At 34.3% G+C, this 20,291-nt stretch overlaps 1 protein-coding gene across 1 annotated transcript in view; it reads right to left on the minus strand.

Annotated features, from left to right (window-relative positions):
* SCAPER (S-phase cyclin A associated protein in the ER) overlaps nucleotides 1–20,291 on the minus strand; it is a 493,174-nt gene that overhangs the window by 318,999 nt on the left and 153,884 nt on the right. Inside the window, exons 11-15 of the mRNA XM_060005554.1 lie at nucleotides 13,746–13,916; nucleotides 12,960–13,035; nucleotides 12,646–12,763; nucleotides 12,260–12,371; nucleotides 8,791–8,931 (exon numbers count right to left, since the gene is read on the minus strand). Of these exons, the coding sequence (XP_059861537.1) occupies nucleotides 8,791–8,931; nucleotides 12,260–12,371; nucleotides 12,646–12,763; nucleotides 12,960–13,035; nucleotides 13,746–13,916 (618 nt within the window). The remainder of the gene's footprint in view (nucleotides 1–8,790; nucleotides 8,932–12,259; nucleotides 12,372–12,645; nucleotides 12,764–12,959; nucleotides 13,036–13,745; nucleotides 13,917–20,291) is intronic.

Here is a 20,291-nt window from a genome sequence, read left to right on the forward strand (position 1 = left end):
TTAATTAATTAATTAATTAATTTTTTTGGCTGTGTTGGGTCTTCGTTTCTGTGTGAGGGCTTTCTCTAGTTGCGGCAAGCGGGGGCCATTCTTCATCGCGGTGTGCAGGCCCTTCACTGTCGCGGCCTCTCTTGTTGTGGAGCACAGGCTCCAGACCCGCAGGCTCAGCAGTTGTGGCCCACGGGCCTAGCTGCTCTGCAGCATGTGGGATCTTCCCAGACCAGGACTCAAACCCGTGTCCCCTGCATTGGCAGGCAGACTCTCAACCACTGCGCCACCAGGGAAGCCTGATAGTATAATTCTATTTTATAAAGTTATCTATTCATTCAATCTGAACATTATTCTAAAGAGATTTCTGGAAGAGTATTTATAATGTCAATGGTAGCTATTTCTGAGGGTGGGATTTTGAGTTTCCTTTGCTACATATTGCTTGAATTCTTTAAAATGAGAATAAACCATTTTCATAACAATATGGCCACTATTCTACATATAAAACAGTATTAAAGAAAGCTAGAGTAATGCATTTATACTAAGAAAAACAAGAGAAAGTCCCTAAAGGTTTTTAAGTTGAGAGGTAATACAATAATGCCCTTAAGAAAGATTAATTTGAAGGGAGTAGGGACAAAAGGCAAGAATAACAACTGCAAATATTGATAAATGATCACAAGCTTTCCAAGTCTAGATTAATGGGAGACTAGTGATACCATTCATCTGAAATATGAATTTCAGGAAAGGCAAATGATTTGGGATACAGGGGTGGTGAGCTGATGAGTTTCACTGGATACAATCATCAAGCAATAGGTAACTGAGTCTAGAGCTTCATTGAGAGGGTGGGGTTAAAATGCAGATCTAGGAGTCATTACAGAGAGGACAGCTGAAGCAAGGAGAATGTGATATTCAAGGAAAGGAATAAATGAAGTGGACTGAAGGCAGTAACATTTAAGCAGCAAAAGAAAAAGGGAAGATAGTAAAGCATTGGTTAGGAAAGCAGAAGGAAAACCAAGATAGTGCAGAAGAAAGTGTTCTAGAAAAAAATACATAACAGTGTTGATAATGAACAGATCCAGAAAAGGCTTTTAAACATAGTGATAACAGAGTAACATTCTGAAAGGAAAGTGCAGTATAGCATAGAGGAAAAATGGTGTCATAAGGAATTCAAGAAGACAGGAGTGATGAGGTAGTGGAAATGAGCACAGACAGCTCTTTCTAGGAATCTAATGATTTCCAAAAGGAAAGAGTAGGTAATCTATAGAACAGGTGGAAGCAGTCAGTCTAGAGGAAGAAAGCAAAGGAGCAGGCACAAGAAGATAACTGATGAAGCAAATTTTAAAAGCAGGCAAGAGGACACAGCACAAGGAAAAGGCTACTGCCATAAATAAGGAAAAAGATGTCTTTTCCTCAAAGAAAACCCCCAAAACCCTGTAATTATGAGTAGACACATTGCATCTGAAAAGCTATCAATGAGACCATTAAGAAACTGAAAATAAAAGCCATTTTATACTATTAAATAAATGATAAAATCGGGTGCTGAATAACTCTGCCTGTAATAATAATCACTAACAACTAAATAGTAGATGACTTATTTTCAATCATCTGTGTATCCAAGAAAGAACTAAGACATTTGAGAAGACTGTTAATTTATGCCAAAAACTCACAAAAAAAGTATATGTGGAAAAAATATCTTACACAGGACTGAAATAAATATATTTGGTATGTCTCAAGGACATATTCTTAAGTTCTAGTGGAACTTAAGTATATTTTAAATCACTGGATTATTAGAACTTCTGGATTAGTAATAAAACAACAGAAATGCATTAGGGACTTAAGGAAAAGTTAGGAAGTGGAACACAAATAGGATGTGGCATTCTATGAAATTGTAATATTTTACAGAGTATTTACAGCATACCAAGGATGGCATTAACTGCTTCACAATACGCACAACCTAATTTAATCCTTTCAGCAATTCTTTGAGATGTAGGTAAGATTATTCCTATTTTACAGATCAACAAATAGGCTGAGAGGCTAAAATAACACCCAAGACCATTCAGCTACTATGTGGTAGAGTCAGGACCTGAATCCAAATTTATCTAACTCCAGAGACTTCAGTCCTCACTATTATGATGAAAAATTACTTTTGAAGAAGGAGCAACTGTTTGATATATGTGGAACCAAATTTCCTGATCATAAAAATCACCTGGGGGGCTTATAAAAAAATAAAGCTCCTCAGGGGCCACTCTAGCATTACTGAAAAAAACCTGCAAAGCTTGGAAATCTCTCTTTTTAACAACTCATATTACTGTTATAATCAGGCAAGACTGGGAAATATTGGCATGTGATAAAACCAAAGGTAGGAGGTTTTGTCTCATAGATTAAAATGTCTGGGGATGAAAGTAATCGACAATGTTTCACACAAACTTTTAAGATATTTATGTAATTATACTAAGAACAATTCATTCATAAAATATTTAAATGAATGAGAGAACAAGAAAAAACTAGATTGTCTATTTTTATTTTCTTTGTAGATATAATACATTTCAAAAGAGGGTTTCAGAGATTATCGAAGAGAAAGCAATGAAAATTAAGAGAACCAACAGGACAGCAGTTGGTAGCAGGGTTTTAAAGCAGAATTTCATATTAGCAAAAATCTTAGTACAGACTGTTAACTCAGTGAACCTGGATTATCAAGAATTTTTAAAACTGAAAATGGTAGCTGATATCTTTATGTAAAAACAACCAGCAGTCAACCACTTATCTTGACGGAAATTATTTAAACTATAGTTTGGGTTAATATGTTTATAGGAGCCACTTTGGTTTAATGAGATTATAATGAAAGTAAATATATTAGGCAATTAGACAGATCAAAATTCATACAAGTCATATAAAAAAAGACCACAAAATGAAAATACTAAACCAATAATAAGAACAGTGGTAAAAGCATAGGCTTTCGAACCACAAACATCAGGATTTTAATTCCGACTGTGTGACCATCAACAATCTGCCTTCAGACTGCTTCTCTAAAATATAAAAATAATACATAGTTCAGAATTTCCACTTCCAGCTATGATGGAGTAAGAGGGTCCAGATGCACCCTCCCACCTTAAACAACTAAAAAATTAGACAAACATATAAAATATATGAAATTCAATTAATGTAACACAGCAAATATCAAAAGAACAAAGGACAAAACCACATTATTCTTGCAATAGATGGAGAAAAAGGATTTGACAAAATCCAATACCCCTTCATGCTAAAAACATTCAACAAACTAGAAGTAAAAAGGAACTTCCTCAATCTTTGAAGTGTATCTATGAAAACCCCATACCTAACATCATACTTGATGATGAAAGACTAAATGCCTCCCACTCCAAAGATCAGGAACAAGACAAGGATGTCCACTCCTACCACTTCTATTCAGTATTGTATTGCAGGTTGTATCCTGAGCAATAAGCAACAACAACAACAAAAAAAATCAAAGCCATCCAAATTGGTAAAGAAGAAGTAAAACTATCTCTAGCTGCAGATGGTATGATCTTGAATATAGAAAATCTTAAGGAATCCACTAAAAAGCTATTACAACTAATGAGCAAGTTCAAGCAAGGTTTCAGGAGATAAGATAAATATATAAAAATCAATTGTATTTCTATACACTAGCAGTAAACAATCTGAAAATGAAATTAAGAAAACAATTCCATTTACAGTCACCTCCAAAAGAGTACAATCAATACTTAGGAATTAATTTAAACAAGAAGGTGAAAGGCTTGTGTGCTGAAAAATAGAAAACACTCCATAAAGAAATTAAGGAAGATTTAAATAAATGGAAAGATATCCTGTGTTCATGGATTGGAAGATCTAATATTATTAAGATGGCAATACTCCCCAAAGCATGGTAAAAATTCAATGCAATCCTAACAAAACTCCAATGGACTTTTTTACGGAAATGGAAAGCTTATCCTCATCCTAACTGCAAGTTGCCCCAAATAGCTAAGACAACATTGAAAAAGAACTAAGTTGGAGGACTATAGTTCCTGATTTCAAAGCTTACTGAAGTGCTACGGTAATCAAAACAGTGTGATACCAGCATAAGGATAGACGTATAGACCAGTGGAATAGAACTGAGAGAAGAGAAATAAACCTGTACACCTATGGCTAATTGATTTCCAGCAAGTGTGCCAAGACCATTCACTGGGGAAAGAATAGTGTCATCAAGAAGCAGTGCTTGGACAAATGATATCCACCTGCAAAAGAATAAAGGCAGACCCCCTACCTCATTCTGTATATAAAAATTAATTCAAAATGTATCTATGACCTAAATATAAAAGCTAAAACCATAAAACTCTTAGAAGAAAACATGGAGGTAAATCTTCATGACTTTGAATTTCGCAATAATTTCTTAACACAAAAAGTACAAAAAATAAAACAAAAGATAGATAAATTGGACTTCATCAACATTAAAAACTTTTGTGCAAAGAACATTATCCACAAAGTGAAAAGGTAACCTACACAGTGTGAGAAAATATCTGCAAATTATATATCTGATAAAGGACTAGTATTGAGAATATACAAAGAACTCCTACAGCTGAACAACAAAAAGACAAACAGCCCAATTTAAAAAAATGAGCAATGGACTTTGAATAGACTTTTTTCTAAGGAAGATATACAAATAGCCAATAAGCACATAAATATATGCCCAATATTGTTAGTCATTAAGGAAATGGACAGATTCCTAGAAAGACACAAATTACACAAGAGAAATAGATAATATGAATAGCCCTATGTATATAAAAAAATGGAATTTTTATTTAAAAAACTCATCCACAAAGAAAACCCCAGGCCCAGACGGCTTCATTGGTAAATTCCACAAAAAATTTAAGGAGGAAATTGTACCAGTTCCACATAAACTACTTTAGAAAACTGAAGAGGATGGAAACCTTCCCAAGTCACTTTAGGAGGCCAGCATATTCTGTTACCAAAAGCAGACAAAGACATTATAAGAAAAGAAAAAAAAAGATCAAAATCCCTCACAAACATTGATGCAAAAATTCTTAAAATTTTAGCAAATGAAGCACACCAAAATATAAAACTGATATTATATCATGACCATGTGAGGTTTATCCCAGAATTGCAGTTACTTTGGTATCCGACAATCAAATACTGAAATTCACCATTTTAAGATCTTAAAAAAACACATAATATCATCTCAATAAATGCAGAAAAAGCAGGTAACCAAATTCAAAGTCCATGGTAAAAAAATTTTAGTAACTAGGAAAAGAAAGGAAGTTCCTCAATCTGATAAAGAACATCTATGAAAGATCTACAGCTAATATCACACTTAATGGTGAACGACTGAACGCTTTCTTCCTAATATTAGGAGCACAGCAATGATATTGGTTCTCATCATTAATCAACATTGTGCTAGTACTGGTTAATGCAATAAAGGGAGATTTAAAAATGAAAAACATACAGGAAAAGAAGTAATAAAACTAGAACTAGTAGGTTTAGCAGGGTTGTAGCATATAAGGTAATACACTAAAATCAAATGTGTTTCTATAAGTTAGCAGCAAGCAATTACAAACAAATTTAAAACAAGATACTATTGACAAGAGCATTAAAAATATGAACTGCAGATAAATTTCATAAAATATATACAAACCAAAATAAATGGAGATATATGCCATCAGACATATGGTTCAGAATACTAAATATCATTAGGATGACAAGTCTCCCCCAGATTAATTGCATTAATTAATTAATATCATTAGGATGACAAGTCTCCCCCAGATTAGAATTGCATTAATTCAATGCAATTCTAATCAAAATACAGGCAGGCCTCTTTTGGGCAGGAGGAGTAGAAATTCATAAGCTGATCCTATAAATTACATGGAAATGCAAAGAACCTAAAAGAGCAAAAGTAGTTTTAGAAGAAAATAAAACTTAAGGATTTATACTTGATCTCATGACTTATTATAAAGGTACAGTAATGAAGATAAAGTTGTATTTATAAAGATAAATGTAACAGAATAGAAAATCAGAAATAGACCCACACATATATAGCCAATTGCTTTCAACAAGGGTCTAAGGCAATTCATTATACAAAAGATAGTCTCTTTAACAACTGATACTGGAACATTATATAACCATATGAAAAAAATGAACCTCAACCCTACCTCACACCATATAAAAAACTTAACTCAAAATGGAACATAGACCTCACTGTAAAATTTAAAACTTCTAGAGAAAACTTAAGGGAAAATCTTAGTGACCTTAAGTTTATGTAACTTTTTTAAATAGGGTACAGAAAAACATAAAGTATAGAAAAAAAAAGTCTATATGGGACCTTTCCAATTTTTAAAACTTCAAAAGACACTTTTAAGAAAATGAAAAGGCAATCCGTAGACTGAGAGAAAATATTTGCAAAACATAGATATTAATATCTAAAATATACAAAGTCCTCTAAGAAATTCTGCTATTTGCCACAACATGGGTGAAACTGGAGGGTATTATGCTAAGTGAAATAAGCCAGAGAAAGAAAGAAAAATACTGCATGGTATCACTTATATTTGGAATATAAAAGAAAAAGTGCAACTCATCGAAACAGATTTTTCTTTCTGTAGTTGATTTCTAGTTTCATACCACTGTGGTTGGAAAAAATGCTTGACATAATTTCTATCCTCTTAAATCTGTTGAGACTTGTTTTGTGGTCTAGTATGTGATCTATCCTGGAGAACATTCCATGTACACGTGAAAAGAATGTTTATTTTGCTGTTTTTGAATATAATGTCCTATAGATATCTATTAAGTCCAACTAGTCTACTGCATCATTTAAGACCATCATTGCCTTATTGATTTTCTGTCCAGATATGCAACCAACTGAAAATGCAACCAACTAAAATGCCCATCAACAGATGAATGGATAAAAAAGATGTGATAGATATATATATATATATATATATATATATATATATATACACACACACACACACAATAGACTATTACTCAACCATAAAAAAGAACAAAATTCTGCCATTTGCAGCAACATGGATGGACCTAGAGAACTTTATGCTTAGTGAAGTTAAGTCAGACAGAGAAAGACAGAAACTGTATGATATCACTTATAATTGGAATCTAAAAAATAATACAAATGAATATATATTCAAAACAGAAACAGACTCAGAGATATAGAAAACAAACAAACCAGTGGTAACCAAAGGGAAGAGGGGAGAAGGGAGGGGCAAATTAGGGGTACAGAATTAAGACATACAAACTACTATGCATAAAATAGATAAACAATAAGGATATATTGCTATTACATGGAATTACAGCCATTATCATGTAATAATTTTAACGGAGTATAATCTGTAAAAATACTGAATCATTATGCTGTACACCTGAAACTAACACAATATTGTAAATCAACTATACTTCAATTCAAAAAACTCAAAGAAAGAGCGAACAGAAAAGTAGTTGCCACAGGCCGGGGGGAGGCAGATAGAAATAGGGAGAGATTGGTGAAAGGGGACAAACTTTTAATTATAAGATGAATGAAATCTAAGCATCTAATGTATAACATGGTAGCTATAGTTGATAACACTGTATTGTATTGATATAATTGAAATACGCTAACCGGGTAGAACTCAAATGTTTACACACACACACACAAAAGATAAATATGTGAGGTGATGGATATGTTAATTAACTGGATGAGGGAAATCCTTTCACAATGTATATGTATATCAAATCACCATGTAAATATCTATTTTATTTGTCAACTATATCTCAAAAAAGCTGAAAAAGAGAACTGTTTGACTAATAACAAAACAATCTAACTTTAAAAAATGAACAAAGATATTTGAACAAACACTGTACCAAATAAGAGCTACAGATAGGAAATACATGAAAAGATGTTCAAAAAGCATATTAAAACCATATGACACTATACATAAAGACTAATATGGAATGGTTAGAATTACAGTATGTAACCATGTCAAGTGTTGGTGAGAATGTGGCTAACTAGAACTCTCATCCACTGCTGGTAAGAGTATATAAAGTGTTTCTTTAAAAGTTAAACCTATCATAAGACTCTGCCAATATCAGGTATTTACCAGAGAAAATGAAAGCACACATCTGCACAAAGATCTGTACACGAATTTACACAGCAGCTATATCTATAACAGCCAAAAACTGGAATGAAAACAAATGTCCATCAACAAGTGACTGGATTAACAAACTATGGTATTTCTACACAATGGTATACTTCTCAGCAATGAAAAGGAAATGATACACAACAGCATGGATAAAATTCAAAATAACTATGCTGAATGAAAGATGCCAGGGGAAAGAGTACATACTCTATGATTCCATTCATATAAAATTCTGGAAAATGCTAACATCCATAGTGACAAAAAGCAGATCAGCAATTGTGTGGTAACAGAGTTGGAGGAAGGAATGAATTACAAAGAGGTATAAGAAACTTTTGAGGGTGATGGAATTGTTTATTATTTTCATTGTACTGATGGTTTCAGGAATATATATGTCAAAACTCAACAAATTGATGCTTCACATATGTGTTATTTATTGTCTGTGAATTATACCTCAATAAACCTGTAAAAAGTAATACATATCTCACAGGATTACTGTAAGAATAAGATATTGCACATAATAAGTATCAAATGAGCATGTAAAAATGCTGTTATTCTGGCACAGGATAAACATTTGATAAACATTAGCTTCTCGTGTAACAACTGAAAAAGTACTCAAGTAACTAATTCAATGTTCAAAGCACCTAAGTTATACCTTAGCTTCTTCCTCTTGTGCTTTTTTAACAATTGCTTGTAACTGCACCTCTCGTTTAAATTCAGCATGAAGTAATTTCTCTTCCATCATCCTACGTCGTTGGTCTAGTAACTCTTCTTTCCACTTCCGGACATCTTTCTCCTATATGCAATGAATTATCACATCATTAATTTCAGCATACATAGTCACTTGACAAGAAGTGCAAACAGATAAACAGCTTAGGAATTATAAAGTCAAGCATGTGGAAAGACCTAAAGGATCATGACTAATGATTACGAACACAGCCTATGGAGCCAGACTGATGAGTTCATAATCTACCATGGTCACTTGCTAGATATATAAACTGGGCAACTTTTTTAGCCTATGTCTCAGTTTCCTTATCTATAAAGAGAATAGTAGTAGTACCTAACTCATAGGTTTTCAAGATTGAGTGAATATATGTAAACTCTTAGAACAGTACATTAGACATTGCTCAAGAGAAATATTTGCTGTTATTATTATACTGCACTATGAGCACACTTAAAATGAAAATAGTTTGTATGTCTTATCCTTATAAACATTAATGGCTCTATAACCCAAATTCAAGACAGATAATTTTATCCTAGAAATTGAAAAAAAGGTGAGAAGTCTGAAAAATAAATATTTGCATAAGAAACATTCTCTGAAGGAACAGAGAGTTTTGACTATAGAAGAATAATTACGTTAGCTCCCTTTACTTCCTTAAAACAATATCAAATAGAAGTAAAAGACTTGTCCTGTGCTCCAAGAAATCAGAACCTGCACCTGCAATAAGAATTATAGAAAATCAATGTTGGCTCAACATGAATGGGAAGAAAACTAACATTTCAGTTGAATTTCATCTATATAATAATGTATTTAACCACCTAAAAAAGTATGATGCAGAAACAGTACTGGATTAGGAGCTAGGAACAGGTCCTTAAAGCTCTAGCTCTGCAAATTATTGGTCAGGTGATATTGGTAACTAGCTCTGCAAATTATTGGTCATGTGACATTGGAAACAGCCCTTAGCCTCTCCTAGATTCAGTTTTCACATCTATAAAATGGGGTTCAGGGGGACTTCCCTTGTGGCGCAGCGGCTAAGAATCCGCCTGCCAATGCAGGAGACATGGGTTCGATCCCTGGTCTGGGAAAATCCCACATGCCACGGAGCAACTAAGCCCGTGCACCACAACTACTGAGCCTGCGCTCTAGAGCCTGCGAGCCACAACTACTGAGCCCGCACGCTACAACTACTGAAGCCTGCGTGCCTGGAGCCTGTGCTCCACAACAAGAGAGGACATCGCAGTGAGAAGCCCGTGCACTGCAACGAAGACCCAAGGCAGCCAAAAATAAATAAATCAAATAAAATAAATTTTTTAAAAAATGGGGTTCAGGATCTGTTCAACTCTGTGTGCCTCACGGAGGTATTGTGGTGATCAGATGAGACCATATATGTATAGAATAGTGTTGAAACAATAACTCATTATATAAATGGAAGGTGGGATTTATCATTTAATAATTGCAGGGATACCTACATTGATGGGAAAATTAAACCAGAGAACCTCTAACGTCTTGTACAATTTCAAGAATTTACTATTTTGGGGCTTCCCTGGTGGCGCAGTGGTTGAGCCTGCGCGTCCGGAGCCTGTGCTCCGCAACAGGAGAGGCCACAACAGTGAGAGGCCCGCGTACCGCAAAAAAAAAAAAAAAAAGAATTTACTGTTTTGTTTGCATGAGTATCTGGAGATTATATTATATAGTGAGAAAATAAAGTATATAATTTTATTTGTATTAAAAATACAATAAGAAGGGAAATTATAATTGTGTTAAAACATTTTTCTCAAGCTTAAAATGAAATAATATATTAACTCTTATAGAGCCCCATGACATGGAGACTGTTTTTCATATTTGATCTATTCAATCTAAATGATTAAAATCTTGACTAAAATGATTAAATTCTTGAGATTCAGGTAAAGAGAAAAATTACAGATTTTCTTCCTTTCCCAGCCAACTTGTCCACTGTACTAAGGAGAATCTTATGCCACCTCATTTTTACATTCAAATTATTTGGTCCAATTGTTTTCCCCAATTTTAAAACAAACATAAGTAATGCAAATATTTTTAACCTAGGCATATTAGTCCTCCTTTCTAGGACCAGAAGGTAACAAAGGAGTTCACCTATGCTATAACGGTTACCTATCTTCTATCATGCTATGTTAGGTATATGTAGTTCACAGACTTCAAGATGGCTCCAAACGATCCCAGCCACCTGGTATTCAGACCCTTGTGTTTTTCCCTCCAACACTGTATCAGGTTCGTGACCAATACAATTCAGCAAAAGTGATGGTATATCACTTCCAAGATTAGGTTATAAAAGACAGTGCAGCTTCCATTTTGGCAGCTCACTTGTTCATTCTCTCTCTTTCTCATCTTCTCTCAGATTACTCTGTGGGAAAGGTAGCAGCCATGTTATAAGAACATCAGGCTATGGAAAGACCCACATGGCAGGATACTGAGGTCCATAACCAACTGCTAAAGAGGAATCCAGGCCTGCCAATAACCATATGAGAGTTTGGAAGTGGATCCTTCAGCTCCAAATGACTGCTGCCCCAGACAACAGCTTGACTGCAACCTCAGGAGAGACTCTGAACAAAGAAATAACAACACAAGCCACTCCTGATTTCCATGCCCAACAAACGGTGAGCAGTTGTTTTAAGTGAAACTGTGTGTTGTTTTAAGCTGCTAAGTCTTGAGGCCCTTTGTTACACAGCACACATAACTAATACAGTACTCATGTCTGCCATGTGTAACTAACAATAAGAATGACCATATGCTGAGCAACAGCCACCCGAGCACCACGCTACTGTTTTACTTGCCACTTTCATCATCACAACTGGTTAACAATGATAATTGTCATTTTATGGATAAAGAAATTAAAAGGCAGTATTGTTATGTAATTTGCCCAGGGCATCATATCCTATTATGTGGTTCAAACCAGGATTTCACCTGATTGGCCATCTCCAGAGCCCATGTTCTTTCCACTACATCATACTAACCAGAAGTTACACTGCTCTAAACACTCCAAGAATGTCTTCCATAAATCTAATTAGTGCCCTACTTATTCAAATCTGATCATCCCAAGCTCAAAACTGTCCTACCAATTCAGTGAACACTTTGCACAAGACTCCCCAAGGAAACCTCCACTGAAAATGGCAAAAGACAACGCGCAGCTTTAATAATCCATGCGAACTCAGCAAAACATCAATTTACCAGCTTTTTTAGGAATGACAAATTCTGTTTTCTTTCTTTAACAGGTAGCTTTCTGTAACTCAGTAGATAGAAATGCTTTTGTTTCCTAGTAAATTTATTTTTATTGTTCTTTTAGCTTCTCTCGAACCAGAAGAAGTCAAGTTGAAAATAAGCCCATTAATTTAAGGCAATCATACTTCCCTAAAAATTAAAAACTCACCCTTTCTAACAATTTCTGAAGCTTTAATGTTTTCTCTTCACGTAACTTTTCCCTTAGCTGCTGTGCTTTCATTTGTTTTTCTTCATGTTTCTTCTTAGATTCTGCAATTGTTCTATTAATACAAACAAATGGACAAGAGACACAAATGTTTACATGATAAAGTCAGTAATATCTTCTTTAGTCTTCAAAGTTCTTAAAATAAATATAAAAAATATACAAAACTAACTTTGGCCTAAAATTTCACAGAAACATTGTCACTTTTCAATGGATCTGGAAATGTCTTGAATAATGTACCTTAAAATAGTATGTAGTAACTCCATTTAATAGTCAAGAACATCTAGTTCCCTTCCTGTGAAACATTTCAAATTAATTTTCAAAGGCCAGACCTTTTACGAGATGGTGAGGAAAGTTTTTCATGCATGTGAATTCCATGTCCTGGAGGTCTAGCAGGTTCCTCCTCTACAATATCCCCCCAGGATGTATTTTGGCGCCAAGATTCACGAGCTGTTTTCAGAAAAAAGAAAACTGCTATTGCTTAACCACATAATTCTATAAAACCAACATTTGAGAACAGACTTTTAAAAGGCATCCCACTCTTATTTATTTTACACAAAAACCCCAAGTAATAAGATAATCTATTTTATACCCCTCTACCTATACATACAACACACACACACACAAACATACAAACATGTAATACCTTCATAATCTGCAAGGACATCGTTCCAATCCATAGACATACCACAGAAAGATACACTTCCACTGCCCATGCTGGCCTAAAATGTAGTAAGAAAAATTGAGTAACAAATATTTGAACCAATTATAACCTTATAAAATGAACTATATATGAAATTTTTCTATCTATTGCTCATATATTTCATTTAGCAAACAGTCCAAAACCAGAAAAAAGTTACATACCTCTTACAGTCACAATAATTACCAAGTTAAAAATACCACAGCCTATACATTTTAAGAGGAAGACTAACCTACGTGCCATTAACAGCAGAGACAAGCCAAGTAATTTTAAAAGAAAACTACTGGGTTTAAACTATTACTACATAAATTCTGACATATTTAGAGCATACATCAGAAAAGCTAAAAAGTATTTGTTGGGCATTAAAATTTAATAGGATAACATAGCAAACATTCATGATACTTTTATTCTTTAAGAAATCCCTCTCATCAACATATATATCCTGAGCGCCTAGTGATAGAAAGGCAATGTATCATTTGCTTTTTATTAGCAGAAGGAAAGATATATCTTTGACTCTTCTTCAATCTGTACAATTATAATCTGAGTAATGTTACGTATTTACTTACTCTGAGATTCATTTTCTTGATGTGTAAAATGAGAAAACAACTTCCAACTTGTCAATTGCATTATATATAAAAACACTTAGTAATGGTAAAGTGCTTAAAAAAAAACTTGCTATTGTTTATCGTATAAGTCTCAATCACCCAGAGAATAAAAATTCTAAAAGCTCACAGAAAAATCACTGTCGTTGTCAGTTTCAATATTGATATCATTGTTTTCTTCAGCTTCAATTTCTCTAGTTAACTGTTCCTCTTCAGCAATAGCACTAGCAATGGCTTCTTCATTGGCCTTTTCTAGACGATCTGCTAGCTCTTCCTTTTTAGCAAGAACTTCTGCCATAGACTATAAAGTGAAAAACAAAATCAGTTGACTGGAAAGTTAAGTAAGTATTTCTTTATGTTCTAATCATAAATAGTATATATAAAAATAGCATTGATCTAGAATTATAAAACTTGGGGTCCAGTTATATGACTCGGAAAATTCTTAAAAGCAAAAGTCTATTTTATATTCCATAAAATGATACAATAATCCATGAGACCTTTTTACTAAACTGCTGTGTATGACAAACTGTGAAGTTGTATAAATAATAGTTATTGTTATTAATAATAAACTGTGAATTTCATTTGAGCACCAAAATTCAAAACATTTACAGGTCAAATATTTGAAAAACCAAAGAAAAACATTATACTTTAAAGGGAATATAAAAAAAAAATTATGCCGTACTGGTGATGACACTTTCTGAACATATATACCTTACTTAAAATTATGCATTAGAATTATGTAATACAAATATATGCATCAGAATTATTAATTAATAAATCCCTATAAAAAGCTAAATATGCATATTATAAACCCTAAAGCAAACAGTGAAATAACAAATATTTATGGCTACTAAGCCAACAAAGAAGATAAATTATAAAAGAAAATTAATCAAAAAGATGGGAGAAAAAGGAAAAAGGGGATGAAGAACAGATGAGTCAAAGAGAAAAACAATAAGATGATAGATTTAAAGGAACCATATTAATAATCACATTACACGGAAATAGAGACTCAAATTGGATAAAAGCAAGACCCCAAACCACATGCTGCCTATACGAAACCTAATTTAAATATGAGAATATAAACAGATTACAAATAAAAGAGCTACCATACTAACACTAACCAAAAGAAAATTGAAGTACTAATATCAGACACAGTAAATTTCAGAGCAAAAAATATGACAAGGGATAAAGAAGGTCATTTCATAATGATAAACTGTTAATTCACTAAGAAGACAAAACAATCCTAAAGGTTTATGAACATAATAATAGATCTTCAAAATGAAAGAAGCAAAAACTGATAGAATTACAAAACAAAATAAACTTAATGGGAACGTAAAATGATGCAGCTACTTTGGAAAACAGTCTGATAGTTTCTCACAAACTTTTCCCACAAAGTTTCTCACAAACAGTCTGATAGTTTCACACAAAAACTCAGGAGAAACGAAACCATATGTTCACACAAAAACTTGTACACAAATATTTAAAGCAGCATTATTCATAAATTCCAAAAAGTGGAGAAAACCTAAATGTCCATCAACTGATGAATGGATAAAATATGGTATATTCTACAATTTTCAATCAGTGGAATATTATTTGGGCATAAAAAGGAATGAAATACTGATACAGGCTAAAACACGAATGACCTTGAAAACAATATGCCTAGTGAAAGAAACCATTTACAAAGACCACATATTGTATTCCACTTCTATGAAATGTCCAGAACAGGCAAATCTATAGAGACAAAAGACAGATTAGTGGTTGTATAGGGCTGGGTGGGTGGGGTGAAAGGGAGGACTGCTGCTGGGCACTGGGTTTCTTTTTGTAGTGATGGAAGTGTTCTAAAACTAATTATGGTGATGTCTGCACAACTCTGTGAATATACTAAAAAACACTGCACTGTACACTCTAAATGGATAAACTGTATGCTATGTAAATTATATCTCAATAAAGTTGGCTTAAAAAAAGTAGCCCCACAGATATATGCAGAGATTTCAATACCCCTCTCTCAACTGATAGAACAAGTACAGAAAATTGGCAAAGGAAACCTGAACAATATTATCAACAAAACTGACCTAGATATTTTCCCAAGAGAAATGAAAACATATGTTCAAAACAAAGACAAACGTTCATGGTGCCTTTATTCATAATAGAGAAACTGGCAACAACTCAAACATCTGTCAACAATTGAATGGATGAACATACTGAGTTACATGCATACAACAGAGTACTCCTAAAGACAATAAAAGAAGAAGGAACTATTAATATACACAACTACATGGATGAATCTCAAAATAATTATGCTGAGTGAAAGAAGCTAAACAAAGATTACATTATTCCATATACAGAAATTTCTTAAAATGCTAATTAATATGTAGTAACAGCAGAATAGTGATAACCCTGGGAAGGGGAAACAGGGAAGCGCAGAAAGGAGGGATTACAAAAGAGAAAGTGAAAACTTTTGGAGGCAATCGATACTTTCATTATCTTGATTATAGTGATGATTTCACAGGTATAAACACATGTCAAAATATATCAATGTGTATATCTTAAATATGTGAAGTTTACTGAAAATCAATAACACCTCAATAAAGGTATTAAAAATGCAAGTGCTTGAGCTTCAGCTTATTACTGAATTGGTCTGGAGTGGAGCCTAGACATGGGTATCCTTCTTAAAGCTTCCCCTCCCCACTTCATTTCCCCTGTCGATACTCTGCCCCCTCAAAACATACAAGATTGTCCCTGGGGAAGAGAATGGGGTGAGAGAGTTTAGATGACAGACCATTTCTTTGCATCATAAGCTTTTTCTCTGTAAACGCTAGAATATTATAGAAACTAACTTGTTAAGGTGCCACACAAATATCATACCTAACAATGATTTAAAAAAACTATTAAAGTTAAATATATTTAACTTTGCAGAAAGTAAATTCTCACATAAGCCTATTTCCTTCTCAATTTTATCTTCTCCAGAGAACATTTCTATTTCACCTCTTAAGACCTGAAGAGATTTTAACAGAGTAACAGAGCTTACGGATGAAATAATGATTAAATTATCCATATACAACTTCTACTATTTTCACACTGTGAAATTCAAACACATACCTGCATACATAATCATTTTTTAAATTTCTAAATTTTCATTAAAATTTGTAATTTCAGTAAATCTAAAAAAAATAAATCCATGGTAGCTAGGATTTACATCAGCATATTTTTACAATGGTGGCAAAAGTGGACCTTAAACATAAAGGGTCCTTTATGTTTAATAAATAAATTTTATTATTATAAATTCTTACAGTCATTTTTTGCTTAGGCTTCTGTTAAATAAGAGAACTACAGATTTTTTTAGTTGAACCATGTATGTGACAATACTATATTGAGGGGAAAAAAGAAAACAATTTTCTCAACACTGCAGCAATTCTCTATAACCCTCTATTTAGAACCTAAACAATGACATGCTTATCTAGAGCAACCCACAGAAGTATCTGTGCCAAGACAAATTAAAAACATAAAATTTTCTCCAAATATTAGTTTAGTTAAAATTCCTCTAAGACCTCTAAGGATATGACAATATTCATATGTAAAGCAGAACTTATTTTCCTTCAAGTATGTAAATGTCATTCTCAAAATAACCAAGGGTTTTTAATACTCTACCATAAGCTTATTTTACCTACGTGATCAAAATAAAAATGATGAGAGAAGAATTTTTAAATAATTATTTTATGCTTATTTAACTATAGGATCTTTTTCCTCTTTCGAAATTTGATTCTCATAGAATCCATTTGCAAAATACATAATTTAATATGATAGCTAGCTATGAAAACAAAAATATAAATACGACCAATTTCTACCGATACATTAAACCCACTATTTATATGACCGTAAATTAGTTAACCTTTAAAACATTCGCACTAAAAAACCTAAGTTAAAAAAAAGTTGCCCTTTATTCCTTTATAAAGGAATCTAAATATTTGTTGTTCTTATTACTGTAACTCTTATTTTTCCCTTAAACAATCCATATCAAATTTCAACTACCTAATCTTGTTCTCTCTCTAAAATGTATAATTTGGCCTAATATCATCTGCTGGTATCATCTTTCAACATGATGAGGCATTAAATTTAAAAAGAAATTATAGTATACAGTGGCCAATTAAAAACTAAATTTGGAGTGTAGGAGGAGGAACCGAGATGGCGGAGTAGAGGGACATGCTCTCACTCCCTCTTGCGAGATCACCAAAATAACAACTAGCTGCTGGTCAATCATCCACAGGAAGACACTGGAACTCACCAAAAAAGATACCCCACATACAAAGACAAAGGAGAAGCCACAATGAGAAGGTAGGAGGGGCACAATCACAGTAAAATCAAATCCCATAACTGCCGGGTGGGTGACTCATAGACTGGAGAACACTTATACCACAGAAGTCCACACATTGGAGTGAAGGTTCTGAGCCCCATATCAGGCTTCCGAACCTGAGGGTCCAGCAACCGGAGCAGGAATTCCTAGAGAATCAAACTTTGAAGCCTAGTGGGAATTGACTGTAGGACTTCTACAGGACTGGGGGAAACAGAGACTCCACTATTGGAGAGCACACACGAAGTAGTGTGTGCATCGGGACACAGGGGAAGGAGCAGTGACCCCAGGGGAGATTGAACCAGACCTATCTGCTTGTGTTGGAGGTTCTCCTGCAGAAGCGGGGGTGGGGGGGATGCTGTGGCTCACCGTGGGGACAAGGACACTGGCAGCAAAAGTTCTGGGAAGTACTCCTAGGCTAGAGACCTCCCAGAGTATGTCAATAGCCCCACCAAAGAGCCCAGGTAGGCTCAAGTGTTTGGTTGCCTCAGGCAAAACAACCACAGGGAGGGAACCAAGACCCACCCATCAGCAGTCAAGTGGATTAAAGTTTTACTGAGTTCTGCACACCAGAGCAACAGTCAGCTCTACCCACCAACAGTCCCTCCCATCAGGAAACTTACACAAGCCTCTTAGATAGCCTCATCCACCAGAAGGCAGACAGCAGAAGTAAGAAGAACCACAAATCTGCAGCCTGGGAACAAAAACCACATTCACAGAAAGATAGACAAGATGAAAAGGCAGAGGGCTATGTACCAGATGAAGGAACAAGATAAAACCCCAGAAAAACAACTAAATTAAGTGGAGATAGGCAACCTTCCAGAAAAAGAATTCAGAATAACGATAGTGAAGATGATCCAGGACCTCGGAAAAAGAATGGAGGCAAAGATCGAGAAGATGCAAGAAATGTTTAACAAAGACCTAGAACAATTAAAGAACAAACAAACAGAGATGAACAATACAATAACTGAAATGAAAACTACACTAGAAGGAATCAATAGCAGAATAACTGAGGCAGAAGAACGGATAAGTGACCTGGAAGACAGAACGGTGGAATTCACTGCTGTGGAAAAGAATAAAGAAAAAAAGAATGAAAAGAAATGAAGACAGCCTAAGAGACCTCTGAGACAACATTAAACGCAACAACACTTGCATTATAGGGGTCCCAGAAGGAGAAGAGAGAGTGAAAGGACCAGAGAAAATATTTGAAAAGATTATAGTCAAAAACTTCCCTAATGTGGGAAAGGAAATAGCGACCCAAGTCCAGGAAGCGAAGTGAGTCCCATGCAGGGTAAACCCAAGGAGAAACATGCCGAGACACATAGTAATCAAATTGGCAAAAATTAAAGACAAAGAAAAATTATTGAAAGCAGCAAGGGAAAAATGAAAAATAACATACAAGGGAATTCCCATAAGGCTAACAGCTCATTTCTCAGCAGAAACTCTACAAGACAGAAGAGAGTGGCATGATATACTTAAAGTGATGAAAGGGAAGAACTTACAACCAAGATTACTCTACCAGGTAAGGATCTCATTCAGATTCAATGGAGAAATCAAAAGCTTTACAGACAAGCAAAAAGTATGAGAATTCAGCACTACCAAACCAACTCCACAACAAATGCTAAAGGAACTTTTCTAAGTGGGAAACACAACAGAAGAAAAGGATCTACAAAAACAAACACAAAACAATTAAGAAAATGGTCATAGGAACATACATATCAATAATTACCTTAAATGTGAATGGATTAAATGCTCCAACCAAAAGACACAGGCTTGCTGAATGGATACAAAAACAAGACCCATATATATGCAGTCTACAAGAGACCCACTTCAGACGTAGGGACACATACAGACTGAAAGTGAGGGGATGGACAAAGATATTCCGTGCAAATGGAAATCAAGAGAAAGCTGGAGTAGCTTTGCTCATATCAGATACAACAGACTTTAAAATAAAGAATGTTACAAGAGACAAGGAAGGACACTACATAATAATCAAGAGGTCAATCCAAGAAGATATAACAATTATAATTATATATTCACCCAACATAGGAGCACCTCAATACATAAGGCAACTGCTAACAGCTATAAAAGAGGAAATCGACAGTAACACAATAATAGTAGGGGACTTTAACACCTCACTTACACCAATGGACAGATCATCCAAAAGGAAATAAATACGGAAACAGAAGCTTTAAATGACACAATAGATGAGATATTTACAGGACATTCCATCCAAAAACAACACAATACACTTTCTTCTCAAGTGTGCACAGAACATTCTCTGGGATAGATCACATTTTGGGTCACAAATCAAGCCTCAGTAAATTT

The sequence above is a fragment of the Delphinus delphis genome, chromosome 2, assembly GCF_949987515.2.
Source record: "Delphinus delphis chromosome 2, mDelDel1.2, whole genome shotgun sequence".
Classification (NCBI taxonomy): Eukaryota; Metazoa; Chordata; class Mammalia; order Artiodactyla; family Delphinidae; genus Delphinus; species Delphinus delphis.